Here is a 15,389-nt window from a genome sequence, read left to right on the forward strand (position 1 = left end):
ATATACAGACAGATGATATTAAAATGACCTGAAGAGTCCAGCATCCAGTGGGGTTGACAGACATAATGATGACAATGGAATGAATTAAATTTAGCAATTTAAATATGTACAGGACGTTACAGGAACACTTACTGGACTTAGGAGTGTTCCCTCTCCTGAAGGAGAAGCAAGTGACTGCCTAGGACTGAATTCACAGACAAGGGTTTCCATGTACTAGATGCCCACGCTAGAGGACAGCACACACACAAAGAATATCTGGAGTTTCAGGTGAGAAAGCCAGTGCAGTTTGTATGAAGTAAACACAATCAATTTGTGAAAAATTTTGTTTCGTCTTTGGGGAGTGATATTGTATTTGAGGTGTCTCAAGTTCAAAATCCATCAAATTAAAAATGGCTGGATATGACCTAGAAAAATAAAAACATATTCTGGGCTACATAAAATATAATGTCCATTGACAGATGACTGGATAAAGAAGATGTGATATGTGTATATATGTGTATACACACACACACACACACACACACACACACACACACACACAAATGGAATAGTACTCAGCCATAAAAAATGAAATAATGCCATTTACAGCAACATGGATTAACCTAGAGATTATAATATTAAATGAAGTAAGTCAGAGAAAGACAAATACCATATAATATCACTTATATGTGGAATCTTAAAAATGATACAAACAAACTTCTTTACAAATTAGGAATAGACTCACAGACATTAAAAAACAAGTTATGGTTATCAAAGGGGAAAGAGGTGGAGGAGAAGGATAAATTAGGAGTTTGGGATTAATATATACACACTACTACATATGAAATACATAAACAACAAGGACCTACTGTATAGCACAAAGAGCTATATTTAATATCTTGTAATAACCTATAATGGAAAAGAATCTGAACCAGAATATATATGTATATGTTTAAGTGAATCACTTTGCTGTACGCCTGAAACTAATACAACATAGTAAATCAACTATACTACAATTAAAATAAAATAAAATATAAAACATGAGCCATGCAGTTCTATTCAAAAACAGTTCACAAAACCTGCAGTTTTAAGGCTGTGCATCACTAATTGACATTTGGATCAATTTGACCAAGAGGGAATTTGATCATTAAGAATTCAGCCATGCCCAGTAGGGGCCCTTCATGATGGACGGTGACAAGCCCATGCACGCACAGCCTCTCCCTCAGCGTGACGGTTAATTTTATGTGTCAATCTCAGTGATCATGCGTGCCTAGATTAAGCATTATTTCTAGGTGTGTCTGTGAAAGTGTTTCTGGATAAGATCAGCATTTGAATTGGTGGACTCAATAAAGCACGCCGTCCTCCCCAATACGGGTAAGCATCATCCCATTCTTTGAAAGTCTGAAAAGAACAAAAGGTAGAAGAAGGAAGGAGGAATTTGCCCCTTTTTCCCCTGCCTCACTGCTTGAGCTGGGATGACTCATCTTACCTTCTCCAGCCCTTGGATTGGGATTTACATCATCAGCTCCCTGGTTCTTAGACCTTTGGACTTGGACTAAATTATACCACTGGCTTTCCTGGGTCTCCAGTTTGCAGACAACAGATCCTGGGACTTCTCAGTTTCCATAGTTGTGTGAACCAATTTCTCATCATATATATATATAGATATAGTTAGATATAGATAGATAGATAGATAGATAGATAGATAGATAGATAGATAGATAGACAGACAGACAGATAGATAGATATCCTACTGATTATATCTATATCTATATCTATATAGTTATCCTACTGGTCTGTTTCTCTGGTGAACCCTGACTACTGCACTTGGGAAGGGTGAATGTGAACACACTAGAGGAAGCAGCAGTGGGGAGCAGCACTGCTCGACTCTGAAGGGAAGATAAGATGATCAGGTTCGTCAAGCTGTTGTTGCATCACAGATTACTATGGGTAGTAGGACTGCTGGGAGTTCCTGAACAACACTGAACAGTGTTCTCACTGAGAGAGGACTGCTGAACATCTCAGCCATGGATGTACTGGGGGCTGGAGGGAGCCCCCTCTCCCCCAGTTTGCCAGGTTTACTATTAACCTTTGTGGTAAGCTGAATAATGGTCCTGCAAATATGTCCATATGCTAATTCCCAGACCCTATGAATATGTTACCTTACATGGCAAAAGGGACTTTACAGATATAATTAAATTAAGGATCTTGAAGTAAGATGATTCTGGATTATCCAGATTGACCCAATATAATCACAGTGGTACTTACAAGAGGCAGGCAGGAGGAGTCAGAGTCAGAGAGAAGGCAATGTGATATCAGAAACAGGAACTAGAGTGATAAACTTGAAAGATGAAGAAGAGGCCACAAGCCAAGAAAGCCAAGCAAGGTAACCAGCCGTAGAAGCTGCAAAAAGCAAGGAAATGGACTCTCCCTGCAGAACTGCCAGAGGAACCAGCCCTGCTGACACCTGACTTTAGCCCAGTGAAACTGATGTGGCACTTCTGACCTCCAGGACTGTACAGGATAAACTTCTGTTGTTTTAAGGCACTCAGTTGGAGGTAATTCGTTACAACAGCAATAGGAAACTAGTACAAACATTTTTGTCCCCACTCCCCTTTAACACTGCAGGCCACCTTATGCCTTAGGCTCATTTAGGAACAGACAAGGCAGTGTGATGCAAGTTTCTGCATGAGCACACACGAGGAAGAGCAAGACATCCACTCAGTACCTGGGATAAGAGCTGAAGTGGGAAGACAGAAAATTGAAACTCACTGGTCGCCTAAGTGGAGTGAGTGCTGAGAGCAGAAAGCCTAGTTTTAAAGGGCTGATTCACGAGCAGGGGATGAGGAACTCAAGACAGCCAGTGAGTATGGACTATGCGGGCACACTGCCTGTCATCAAAGGAAACCAATTTGTCTGTCCATAAATTCTGGAAAGAACAAAGCACTGGATTCTTATATAAAGGGAAATTCATAATAAAACAGATAATGTCTTCAAGCAGCAAAGAAGACAAATAGAGTCAGAATATATTACTTATGGTAATTTAAATTAATTTTTTTAAAAAAAGAGTTTAGACCCCCTGAATAAATTACCAAAAGTTATTCAAGGGAAATGGCCTCACACCTTAGAAAAGCTGGCTTTAAAAACCAATGCAATAGCAGTGACTTCTAATTTTGTCTTTAAACAGAGAGAAACTGAACAATCTTCCCTGTGTGGACAGGGCCTGCATCTGTTTATGCAACTACTAAATCTCTGGATTATGACAGGTAGGGTAGACTGGAAAATTTATTTTCTCAGTGTAAGTAGCTGACAGCACTGACAGCAGAGAGTTCAGTTCTAAACTTTACTACAGATCCTGGTTTGTGTTTTGTGAGACAACCAAATAATCTGATATATTTGTACTGATTAGAGACTAATTATACTGCATATTGTTCATTTTTTTTAATAGAATGTTGATAGACACAGAGAGTAGACCACATCCATGTAGAATTCTAACAACTCATTTTTCTGAAAAAATGAGTGGATATTCTGACTGATTAGGTTTCCATCTTTAGGAATCATGAGATCCTAGGTCTTCCTTTCACAAGGCCCCAATACCAGGGGCAAAATGTAGGGAAGAGATTCAGACTTTCAACTCCTCCCACTGACAACGCATAGCACTTTCTAATCCCACACTTCCCAGAATATTCCTTAGCCCAGGAACTCAGGATTAAAAAAATATTTATTCTCCTTCTCTCATTATTTTTGTCATTCTTTGTATTTTATTACTTTTATTCTCTTAACTCAGCTTAATTATTGTTTTGGGCTTCCCTACTGCTGGGCATCAGGCCAGGGCCCCTACCCTCTGTTCATGCTGGAATCCTAGAATCTTGGACAGTGGAAGGCAGTCAGGGAAAGACCGACTCAGAGACATCCAACCTCGAGGTGGCATTTCAGAGTCTTCCCACTGCTGTCCTAAACTTCCAGGGTACTGCGTGCCTCTGTGAAACTGCCCCAAGCAGCTTTCTCAACTCTAGAATCTTGCCACCCGCCCAACACCCTGCCTAGAAATTAAGCAAGCATTTAAGAGAAATGTAACCAGCTTTCTGGGTTCAATATTCAGCTCTGATACCTACTAACTATGAGATCAGCAAATTATGTAACCTCTCTGTCTCAATTTTATTTGTTAGCTGGGAACATGGTATCTAACACAACCCGTTGTAAGAACTGAATACATGCCGTGCGCTTAGAACAGGGTATGGTATACCAGAATCTCATACATTTTGCTGTGTACTAAAATGAAAGCTCCATGAGGGCAAGGATCTTTATGTATCTGTTCACTGCTCTTAGAACAGCTCATGGTGTATACAGAAGTGAATGAATGAATGAATGAATGAATGTTGAGAGAGTCAGGGCATGTTTCTTCTCTGCCCCTTCAGAGGGGAGAACTGCAGAGTTCTGTTTTCCTTATGTTCCCTCTGCAGCCCTGGGAAATCTCTCTTTAGTCTCAGAGAAATCTTTATTCTTTGGGGTTTCTGGCAAACATGTTATTTATGTGTTTTCTGCCCCACACCTTCCCCATCTCTGCTCCCAAAGCTTGCTTTTCTCCCTACCGTATCCCTCCAGGGAAGCAAAGAACATACTTAACTACCCTGCTTCAAGGGAAGGAACGGAGAGGAAGAAACATAGAAGAAAACCAAATGTTAAAAATCTCAGAAGTATCCCATCCCAAGAGCTTTAACTCATTTTCTTTTTAAACTTTTAGTTTCTGATGAATGAGTTCAAGGGTTGTGCAAAATTTTAAGGCTTTTTCTTGTAATCATTATATGAAATGCACACATGCCTGCTCACACCAGCTGAATCCAATTTGTGTGTGACTGACTCATGGCCTCATTACCACGTTGCCTTCCTAGTCAGAACAGAGTTTCTTCCTGGCTCCCTTGGACAGGATGGGGCTGGCTCTTGGGTAACCAAGTCATTGAAGTCGTATGAGTGAGCAATTTGCCTTCTTTGATAACAGCTCTACTCTGGCTGTTAACAGCCCACACCTACACGTACCACATGTACTTTCTAAACAGAGGTGGGGCAAGCACAGTAATGGCAGCTTCCTGCCAAGTCCGACGTCACAGTAATGCTCTCCTCCTCCACCTCCCTCCCACCTGGTTTGCCATCTTCAGCTCTAGGCAGTGTGGACAGCTACCAGTCTCCTATTTATTAGCCAAAGCAGTCTGGGTTCCTTTGCCACAAGACACACCCAGGAAGGTTCGTCTGCCCATATCCAGTTACACCAGCTTTGCTGCCAGCTGGAAGCCTCCCAGCCCTCATGTTCGTGAAGAGCCCTAAAGTCTGGGCCCAAAGTTAACTTGGCTTCGTCTGGGACAGCAGCACCAGAGCCAACAATTTTTCACTAACATATAATGAGATTGTTAAACACTCCATTTCAAAACAGACCTGAAGTTGGTTTAGGGTTTTCTTTTTGAAGCAAGATGTACTTTCTGGATCTTAGTTTGCCTAGGTATGGCTGACATTAGAGTCTAGTCTAAGCGGTGCTGCCTGTTGCTGAAGATGGTGAACCGTCTTACTGATGATAAAGACACCTCTCCTTCAGCCTAAGTGTTTTCCAGGGTTCACTATTATACCGTATTTACATGGTAGATATTGGTAAGGATTGGAAATGACATAAAATGGAGGTAAGAGCCCTGGACTGAAGTCCCAATCATGGCCTAGTCACTATTAGCCCTTGGAAAATTAAGTGGCCTTGTCTGGATCCAATTTCCCCATCTGTACATTATGAGACATTTTTGAAATATTTTCATATTGTACCATTATCTTTGCCTATGGCAGCCCACTCACTGACTCTGTAGCATCCATCCCTTTGGTAGGACAGATACCATCTAGAACAAAGCATCAGCTTCCATGCCCAAATTTGTTTATTAAGATTCTTATCAAAAAATAGTAATGCACTAATTCTAAAATCTCTAAATCCGTTCAGCTTCTTTTATATAACATAAGCAAACCTTGGAGTAGGGTGGCCAACTCATTTTGATTTGCCCAGGACTTTCCCAGTTTTAGCACTGAAAGTCCCACATCCCAGAACTGCCCCCCTCCCCCTTAGTCCAAATCAGGGTCACTGGTCACTCCACTTAGAGGTCTGGACCCACAGTTTAATTATGAGCTATAGTGTAGAGATTATTTAAGAAAGAAGAGAAAGACTGGTGAGAACGTGAGCTCCAGGAGGAGTGGGTGCTTCAGTCATCTATGAACAAACCACTCCAAAAGAGTAACTTAAAATAAGAGCAGTTGTTTACTTTGCTCATGAATTTGAGCATTGAATGAGCTTAGGTAGGTGCTTCTCACTCAGGGTGCAGTCAGATAGTGGCTGAAACTGACACTTCTTAACTTGCATGTTGGCCCCTGGGTCGGGCACACATGCACACCTAACAGCTCAAGCTCCTCAGATCTCTCTCTCTCCCCTGCTCCCTCTCTCTCTTCCTCTCATCTCTCCCCACAGTCTCCCCAAATGGTGGCCTCAGGGTAGCTGGACTTCTCACATGGTGGCTGAAGGCTCCCACAGCAAGTCCCAAGAGAAACTGGCAGAAATGGAATGGCCTTTTCTCATCCAGCCTTAGGTCACACTGCATCACTTCTGCCATGTTCTTTTCGTCAAGGAAGTCACAAATGTCCACCCAGGTTCATGAAAAGTAACACAGACTCCATCTCTTGTTGGAAAGAGCATCGAGGAATTTGCAGACACACTTTAAAACCACCATAAGGAAGAAGGACACCTACTTCTTCCAGCTCAGAGAATTTACCAGAAATAGAAGAGAGGTCGGGGAAGCAAGTTGTCAGGTGCATATATGTTAGGGATCACCAGCACACCTCCCTAGACCGTAAGATCTGAGGGGCTAGTGTCAGACAGGACAAGAGTCAAGAAGAAAGCCAAAAGTAGAGAAGCCTCTACCACTTCCCATTCACAACTCTGGGAAGATTTCACCATGTAGGGCACCAACAGTGAATGATGCAACAAAGTGAAAATGGCAGCAGAGCCGGGTAGGTAATGAGAGCATTAGTTACCCGGAGCCTTCCTTGTGGCACAGAGGAAACTTAGAGGTTCCTGCCTGCCTCTTGAAGGATGTGGGAAGATGATGTTGCTGCTGGCAAAGATGCCATAGAGGAATGATGAGGTCATGCTGAAGTGCTTTATACTGGGAATCAAAGGAGTCCTCAGACCTTAGGGAGAAGAAACTGTGGAATCAGAGAAAATGGAAGTAGGGTGACTGCAGGAAAGACCTCTGGGCCAACTGAACCCAGAGAACAGACTAAGAGTTCTCCAGAGACAGGTAAGTAAAGTGTCCCCCAACCTTGTCACCTGACCAGATGCACAAGGACGAGACAAGAGCTCCGGCTCCATCTGTCATAATGGAGGCAGGAGGAGCCAGAGGGCAGCAGACAACTGCTGTGGTGTGTGGACCTACGGCTTCTCTTCCCTGACATCTTGCAAATACTATGGAGTCAACTGAAAGTGATGAATATACCACAAATAGGCAGGTTTAAATTCCTGGTCCCTTCTTTCAGTCTCAACTCCTATTCAGAGTGGCATCTGTGAGAAAAATCAGGTCAGCTATAGAGAGAGAAAAAGCAGTATTTCTTTTTGCACATCCAAGATACAGTGTTAAACCTGTTCCTGAGCGATATGAAAAATAGAAACCACTCTTTTGATTGCCTCGCTCCCTGTCCTGCAGCCACAATAGCTCCTGTTGCTCACCTCTGACCTTCCAAGCTGTTTCCCCTCTTTGTGCCTCTGTACCTATGGTTCCCTCTATCTGGAATGTTCTCTCTGCTGGCTCTTCGTACCTTTCATATCTCACCTTAAATGTCAACTTCTGAGTGAGGCCTTCACACACTGCTCTACCAAAATGGGCTTACTCCTGTTTTTCCCGATCTCAATACCTACTTATTTTTTCTAATGAATGACTCTTCACCCCACCCACACTGCTCCCAACCTGCTCCTCACCAGACCTGCCCATCTCAGGAAATGGTCCTACTCAATCGCTTAAGCCAGAAACCTCAGTCCTTCTGAGTCCTTCTCATTTGGCCTCAAACCCAGATCCAGTGGAACTGTAGTCCTAACAGTCCTGTCTCCAAATCTGTATCCTACATCCATTCACTTGTTTGCCTCACCTCTGCCACCACCTTCCATTTAGGCCAGAACCTTCTTGCCTGGCCTGACTGCAGTGCTAGTCTCTCTGCTTCTGCTCCTGCCTCTCTACCATTCCACATCACACCCGACAAAATATCTTTAAAATATAAATCAGATCCTGCAACTCCTGTGTTTAAACCTTCAAGGGCCTCAAAAGCCTTTCCCTGGGCCCACAAGGCCTGCAGAGTCAGCCCTCAAGCTCTTCAGCAACAATCACATCTCCTTCCCTAGGCACTGGTCTGCTTTGGACTCTGAACCTGCCAGTCACCTTCCTGCCTTTGGGGCCTCGGCTATTCCTCTACCATGACAATTTTCCCCAGTGCCTTCACATAGATGGTGTAATGGAACAGGACCCTAGGGGGCCTTCCTGGGACAGATGCCTTCCCCATATCCTCTGCTTTAGCCACTCTCTGATGTACCTAGATAATAGTATCTGATGCACATTTCCTGAGTTATTTTACAGATGTGAAAACCCCCACCAAATGGAAGACACCAAATGGAAGACAAATTAGCTGCTTGATAACCTTGAGCACACAGCCCCCAGACCGACTGGAGCCTAAGGATTGATGATGTTAACCCCTGTGACACTGCCCTGTACCTCACCATCAACCAGAGGACTGTGCACAGCTGATCACATACCCTGCAACCCTCTTCCCTCACCTGGGCTTTAAAAATGCTTTGCTGAAACCCATCCAGGAGTTTGGGCTTTTTCAACACTAGCTGTCTCAGACTCCTTGGAAGGCACCTTACAATAAACACTGTCTTTCACCATAATCCAGTGTCGGTACATTGGTATTGAGCTGGGGCAAGTGGACCCCAGTTTGGTTCAGTAACGATTCTCCTTTTCATCATTCAGGCTTCAGCTTAAATGTCATCTCCTTGAAAGGCTTAAATGTCATCTCCTTGGAAGGCTCTCCCTGAGCTCTTCCACCCCCATCAGACAGTTCCTCTCCCTGGGCTTCTTTTCTTTACAACACTTGACACTGTGATGAAATAGGCAGTACCTTTGTTTCCTCTTTAATTATCTAGTCCCTCCTTCACAAACACACTTAGGTAAGCTCCCTGGTGCAGGTCCCTATATCCCCAACACCCAGAACAATATCTACTGCCAAAATAGAGCACTTACTAATAGGTACTCAGAAGGTATTGAATAAACAACCAAATGAATGAATGAATATCTTGAAAACAAGTTATTCTCCGAGGAAGAGGAACATTTTCTTCTAATTGTTTCCTAACCTGGTGAAACAAGGCTACTGAATAAGGTGATTGTCAGGGCTCATTTCAGCCAAGTGTCTGAGAGTTTTTTCTGTAATTGCACGTGCATTCTAATGGTTGGCTCTGTAAGGGCATCTTTTCTATACAGAGAGTTTAAGGGCTCTTTCTATCTTCTCCTAAAGTACAAATTGTGTCTGCCAAAATAAAGTAAAACTTCACAAGGTAAATAATACAATTAACACTGAATAAGATAAGGTAGGCCCAAGTAAAATGCAAACCCCTCATTTCAACAAATGATGAATTAAATTGCCTGAGCACCAGGTCTGTTTACATCTGACATTTAGCTTTCCTTTGGAATTTGGCTCCTCTGGACTGGAGCGTGAATTTAAGTAAACTGAAAAAAAAACCAAACAAACAAACAAAAAAAACCAGAATCAAAACTCTGTTAACTACAAATGGTTCGTTGTGTCCCTACCTGGGGCAATATTCTTTATTGTCAGCAGTACTTGGTTTTCAACTCTGATTCATTTTTCAAGTTCTTCCTGATTGAAAAAAAAAAAAAGAAAAAGAAAAAGAAAACTTTGAGGGTAGAAGAAATACTCTTTTATTTTGGCAGAGTTTCCAGCTACATGACCGCAAGTTGGTACTTCTAGGCAAATGGCAATAGGACCCAGGACTTCAAGTTTTCTCTCAAAGCATTTCTCTTTGAAGAACTACAAAGTGACTCTAAATGCTCTTTAAGCTTCAAAAATAAAAGCACATTTTAAGCCAGTCCCCACGGTGAATTTTTACCATATATAAATACATCTAACTTCATAGGCTAAAGGCATGAAAGAATAAGTTCAGAGAAAAAGAAATTTGATTAAGAAAATACTAACAAAAAGAATCTAGGATATACATTAAAAAAAAACTTCCTTACTCTCTTCTGTACCTTCAGAATCAGATCCATTCTTCAAGGTTCACTTCAGAAATCACCTTCTCCAAGAAATTTTCCCCCAGACTCTCAGGCCACTTTAAAATCTCCTTCCTCTCAATTTCTGCCACACTCTCTTGTAATGATTCAATTTATTTAACTCAGAGATTATAGATGGTTGTTTACATGCTCACCTCTTAGTAGACAATGTATCATTCACAGAACTATCTACCCTACTGCCCATAAGCGCCTAGACGGTAAGGACTCCCTCTAAGCCACCGAGAATGTTCAGCAAAGCCTAAATTCACATTCATTTTTATGTTCAAAATCATTATTGCCTTTAATCAAATTATTAATAAATACAGATACTTCCAAGTGTTTTATAAGCGTTTTACTCACTACCTAGGTTTTTTTAACTTTTTATTTTGAAACATATATAGTACCCTTCACCCAGCTTCCCCCAATGTGACATCTTGAATACAATATCAAAACAGGAAACTGACATCGGTATGATACTGTTAACAAGACTACTGACTGTGTTCAATTTTCATCAGTTTTTACATGCACTCATTTGTATGTGTTTCTATGCAGTATATGCATGTGCAATCCCATGTATATATACTTAGGTAGCTACCACCACAATCAAGATATGGATCTGTTCCATCATCACAAGGGATCCCTCTCATACTTTGTTAATATTCACATCCCCTCCCAACCATATCCCTGCCCCATGGCAACCACTAGTCTGTTCCCCATGTATAGTTTTGTCATTTTGAGAATGTTAATATAAATGGAATTATAAAGTATATGTAAGACCTTCAAAGGTTTTAAAGTAATAAACCTCTTAATAGTGATTTTTTCCCCTTGAGCATAATGCCCTTGAGATCCATCCAGGTTATTGTGTGTGAAGTTCATTACTTTTTATTGCTGAGTAGTACTCCATGGTATGAATGTATCAGAGTTTGACTTTTCCCAGTTTGGAGCTACTACAAATAAAGCCACTATAAACATTCATGTATAGATGTTTGTGTGAGTATCAGTTTTCCTTTATCTGGGATGAATGCCCAAGAGTGCCACTGCTGGGTCATTATGGTAAATGCATGTTCTGTTTTATAAAAAAAACTGCCATACTATCTTCCAGAGAGGCTATGCCACTCCCATCAGTGATATATGAGAAATACAGTTTTTCTGCATTCTCTCCAGCTTTTGATATTATCACTATTTTTAACTCATCTTATAGGTGGGATATCTTGTTGTCGTTTTAATTTGCATTTTCCTGATGGCTAATAATGTTGAATATATTCATGTGTTTATTTTCCATCTGTATCTCCTTTTTGGTGAAATATTTCTTAGTCTTTTGCCCGTTTCTTTCTTCTTTGTGTGTGTGTGTGTGTGTGTGTGTATATAATTGAAGTATAGTCAGTTTACAATGTTGTGTCAATTTCTGATGTACAGCACAATGCATCAGTCATACATGAACATATATTCATTTTCATATTCTTTTTCACCATAAGTTACTACAAGATATTGAATATAGTTCCCTACACTATACACTATGAACTTGATGTTTATCCATTTTATATATATTAGTTATTATCTGCAAATCTCAAACTCCCAATTTATCCCTTCTCACCCCTATCCCTCCTGGTAACCAAAAGTTTGTTTTTTATGTCTGTGAGTCTGTTTCTATTCTGTAAATAAGTTCGTTTGTATTTTTTTCTTTAGATTCCACATGTAAGTGATGTCATGTAATATTTGTCTTTCTCTGTCTGACTTACTTCACTTCGTGTGATAATCTCTAGGTCCATCTATGTTGCTACAAATGACAATATTTCATTTTTATGTCTGAATAATATTCCATTATATACATACATACATACATACATACATACACTTACACATACACACACTACAACTTTTTATCCAGTCATCTGTTGATGGACACTTAGGTTGCTTCCATGTCTTGGCTATTGTAAATAGTGTTTCCAGCACAAAAGTTTTTAATTTTGATGCTGTCCAATTTATCAGCTTTTCCTTTTATGGATAGTGCTTTTGGTGTAATTTCTAAGAACTGTTTACTTAGCCCTAGGTCTAAAAGATTTTCTCCTATGCTTTCTTTTAGAAGTGTTTATCGGTTTACATTTTACATTGAAATTTGATTCATTTTGGATTAATTTTTGTATAAGATATGGGGAGAAGGTCATAGTTTATTTTTTTGCCTATGGATGCCCAACTGCTACAGTGCCATTTGTTGAAAAGACTATCTTTCCTCCATTGAATTGCTTTGACTCTTTGCAGTAAGGTCTTTCTTGGTTCACGAGGCAGAACATAAGAGGCAAATAATAATGGTGCCCACCACACACCAGGCCCTGCCTGTGCTGGGCCCCTCAAAACATCTCCAAAACTATAATTTGAAAAGACACATGCACCCCAATGTTCACAGCAGCACTATTTACAATAGCCAAGACATAGAAACAACCTATATGTCCATTGACAGGTGATTGGATAAATGGATATATATGTGGTATACATATATAATGGAATATGACTCAGCCATAAAAAAGAATAAAATAATGCCATTTGCAGCAACATGGATGGACCTGGAGATCATCACTCTAAGTGAAATAAGCCAGAAAGAGAAAGAAAAATACCATATGATATCACTCACATGATACGTGGAATCTGAAAAAAAAAAGAGAGAGAGAGACACACACACAAATGAATATATTTACAAAACAGAAATTGATTCACAGACATAGAGAAAAATACATGGTTACCAGGGGATAAAAGGAGTGGGAAGAGATAAATTGGGAGTTGGAGATTTGTAGATACTAACTACTATATACAAAATAGATAAACAACAAGCTTATACTATATAGCACTGGGAACCATATTCAATACCTTGTAGTAACCTATATTGAAAAAGAATATGAAAACAAATATATGTATGTTTATGTGTGACTGAAACATGCTGTTCACCAGAAATTGACACAATATTGTAAACTGACTATACTTCAATAAAAAAGAATGCAAATTTAAAAAACAAAAACAAAACAAAGACATCTTCTCCAGGCCTCACAGATGTTACTGGAGAGTAGGTTCTTGTTTCATCACAGAAAGAATTCAGAGAGGAGACATGGAGGACAAAAAAGCAAAGCAAGGATTTAGTAAGCAACAGTACACTCTCAGAAGGAAGAGCAGGCAGGCTCAGGTGAGCAGATGCTCTGAGTTCCTTTGGCAAGCTGGTTATATGGGGTGTGAAAATGACTGGGCAGAATATTCATTGGGGAGGGAGGGGTTTGGGTCATCTTTCCTGGTTTTCGTCCCAGTCCGCCTTCCTGAGGGGTGGGGGAGTTTTTGTCCTTATTTGGTCTTGCCTGGAACTGTCATGGCATTGGTGCGTGATGGGTACTTCTCATTTGCAATGCTAATTTTATTATAATGAGGGCATAATGAGTAAAAAGGCTATATTTGGATGCTGGAGATTCCTACCTTTCTTTGTTTGCCTCTAGGATGCCTGTCACCACAAGATGTACCTGATGCCTCCCTTCTCTGCTCGTATCTAGCTAACTGTCTGCTCTGACAACAGCATATCTGCTCTTATTCCCATTTTACAGTTAAGAAAACTGAGGGTCAGAGAGGTTAAGGGGCCTGCCCACCAGACAGCTAAAAGGATAAAGAGAAAATTAAGCGATGATGACACAGCTTTGTTCCTCCATTTCTGTCCCAATAAAATTATTTAAAATCACTTTTGTTTCAGTCCCTTGAAAATAAAGATAATTAATAACTCATGTTATTTCCTAGATTCCTCCTGACATGTTAGATGAGTAAAATTGACACAGATCCTAAATATTTTATTGTAATATAGAAATCAACATTTTGAGACCAATGTATGGCTACAACTCTTATGAAAATCATGTGAATTTCATAGGAAATAGTTTTGTCTATTTTCTTCTCAATTAAGAGGGAACAGTTTTGTATTTTTAACTGAGACAAATGAAAGGAATGTTTATAACAAATATGACCCAATCTGAATGTCAGTAATAAATAAACAACTCATGTAATCCTGTGGGTTTAACACAAACAAATTGCCCAGACAATGCACAAAGGAAAAAATACAAATTTTTACCAAACATATGGAAGCTCATCAATAATAAAGCAAATTCAAAGTAAAACAATGATATCCCACATTTTACATATTGAATAAGTAGAAATTTTTAAATTTAAATACTTGATGTTGGTTAAGTGTGACAATGAGCATTCTCATCCACTGCTGGTAGAACTGCATATCAGCATAACCTTTCTAGAAAGTGATTTGGTGAGGTGAATAAAGATCCTTCAACAATATGCTCTTTGACTATGGCAGATTAAATATGTCACCGAATTCTCTGTCATTTTCCTGACAAAGAAATGTAGTCTATTTTACCACCCTCTGGAACGTGGCCTGTGACCAGTCTGACCAAGAGAGAGTGGCGGGAGAGACTCCGTGCCAGTTTCAGACCTGGCCTTTAAGAGGAATGCCAGTTTCCACCTCCTCCCTCTTGGAACCCACTGGAAAAGCCCACGTTGGAGGAGAACTGAGGCTCCAGTCAACAGCCATCACCAAATTGTCAGTCATGTGAAAGTTACCTAGGAAATGGATCTCTAGCCCCCGTCAAGTCACCCCAGCCGGCTAACATCATGTGGAGCAGAGACAAATTGTCCCCAAATTGCAAAACTGTGAGCAAATGAATGATTGCTATTGTTTTAAGTGACTAGGTTGTAAGTTTGGAAGACATGCTACAAAGCAATAGATACTTGATATTAACCCCAAAATTTTACTTCTGGAAATTTATCCTCCGGCACTAATCAGGAATGCAGACAAAGGCTTACATCCAAGACATTTTTTACAGAGAAGCTTCAGAAAACCTTGATGTCTAAATTAGGAAAATGTTTATATGGGTTGTGGTATAACCATTATGAAAGTAATTTAAATGTTAGCAATACGGTAGAGTACTTATGGTAAACTTCTAGTTGGAAAAAGTCATATAAAACAGGAAAAAAATTAAAAGCTAATAGTGGTTATTTCTAGGCAATAGATTATGAGTGATTTTATTCTGACTT

The 15,389-nt window shown here is 40.2% G+C and overlaps 1 protein-coding gene across 2 annotated transcripts in view; it reads right to left on the minus strand.

The window, feature by feature from the left end:
- The window catches only part of NMD3 (NMD3 ribosome export adaptor), a 191,253-nt gene that overhangs the window by 121,002 nt on the left and 54,862 nt on the right, over window positions 1-15,389 (minus strand). Inside the window, exon 17 of one of the 2 annotated variants that reach the window (XM_032484994.1) lies at window positions 9,849-9,915. The exons of the other annotated variant lie outside the window; for it this stretch is intronic. Within the exon in view, the coding sequence (XP_032340885.1) occupies window positions 9,905-9,915 (11 nt within the window). The 3' untranslated portion in view covers window positions 9,849-9,904. The remainder of the gene's footprint in view (window positions 1-9,848; window positions 9,916-15,389) is intronic. 2 annotated transcript variants of the gene reach the window in all.

The sequence above is a fragment of the Camelus ferus genome, chromosome 1 (assembly GCF_009834535.1).
Source record: "Camelus ferus isolate YT-003-E chromosome 1, BCGSAC_Cfer_1.0, whole genome shotgun sequence".
Taxonomy (NCBI): Eukaryota; Metazoa; Chordata; class Mammalia; order Artiodactyla; family Camelidae; genus Camelus; species Camelus ferus.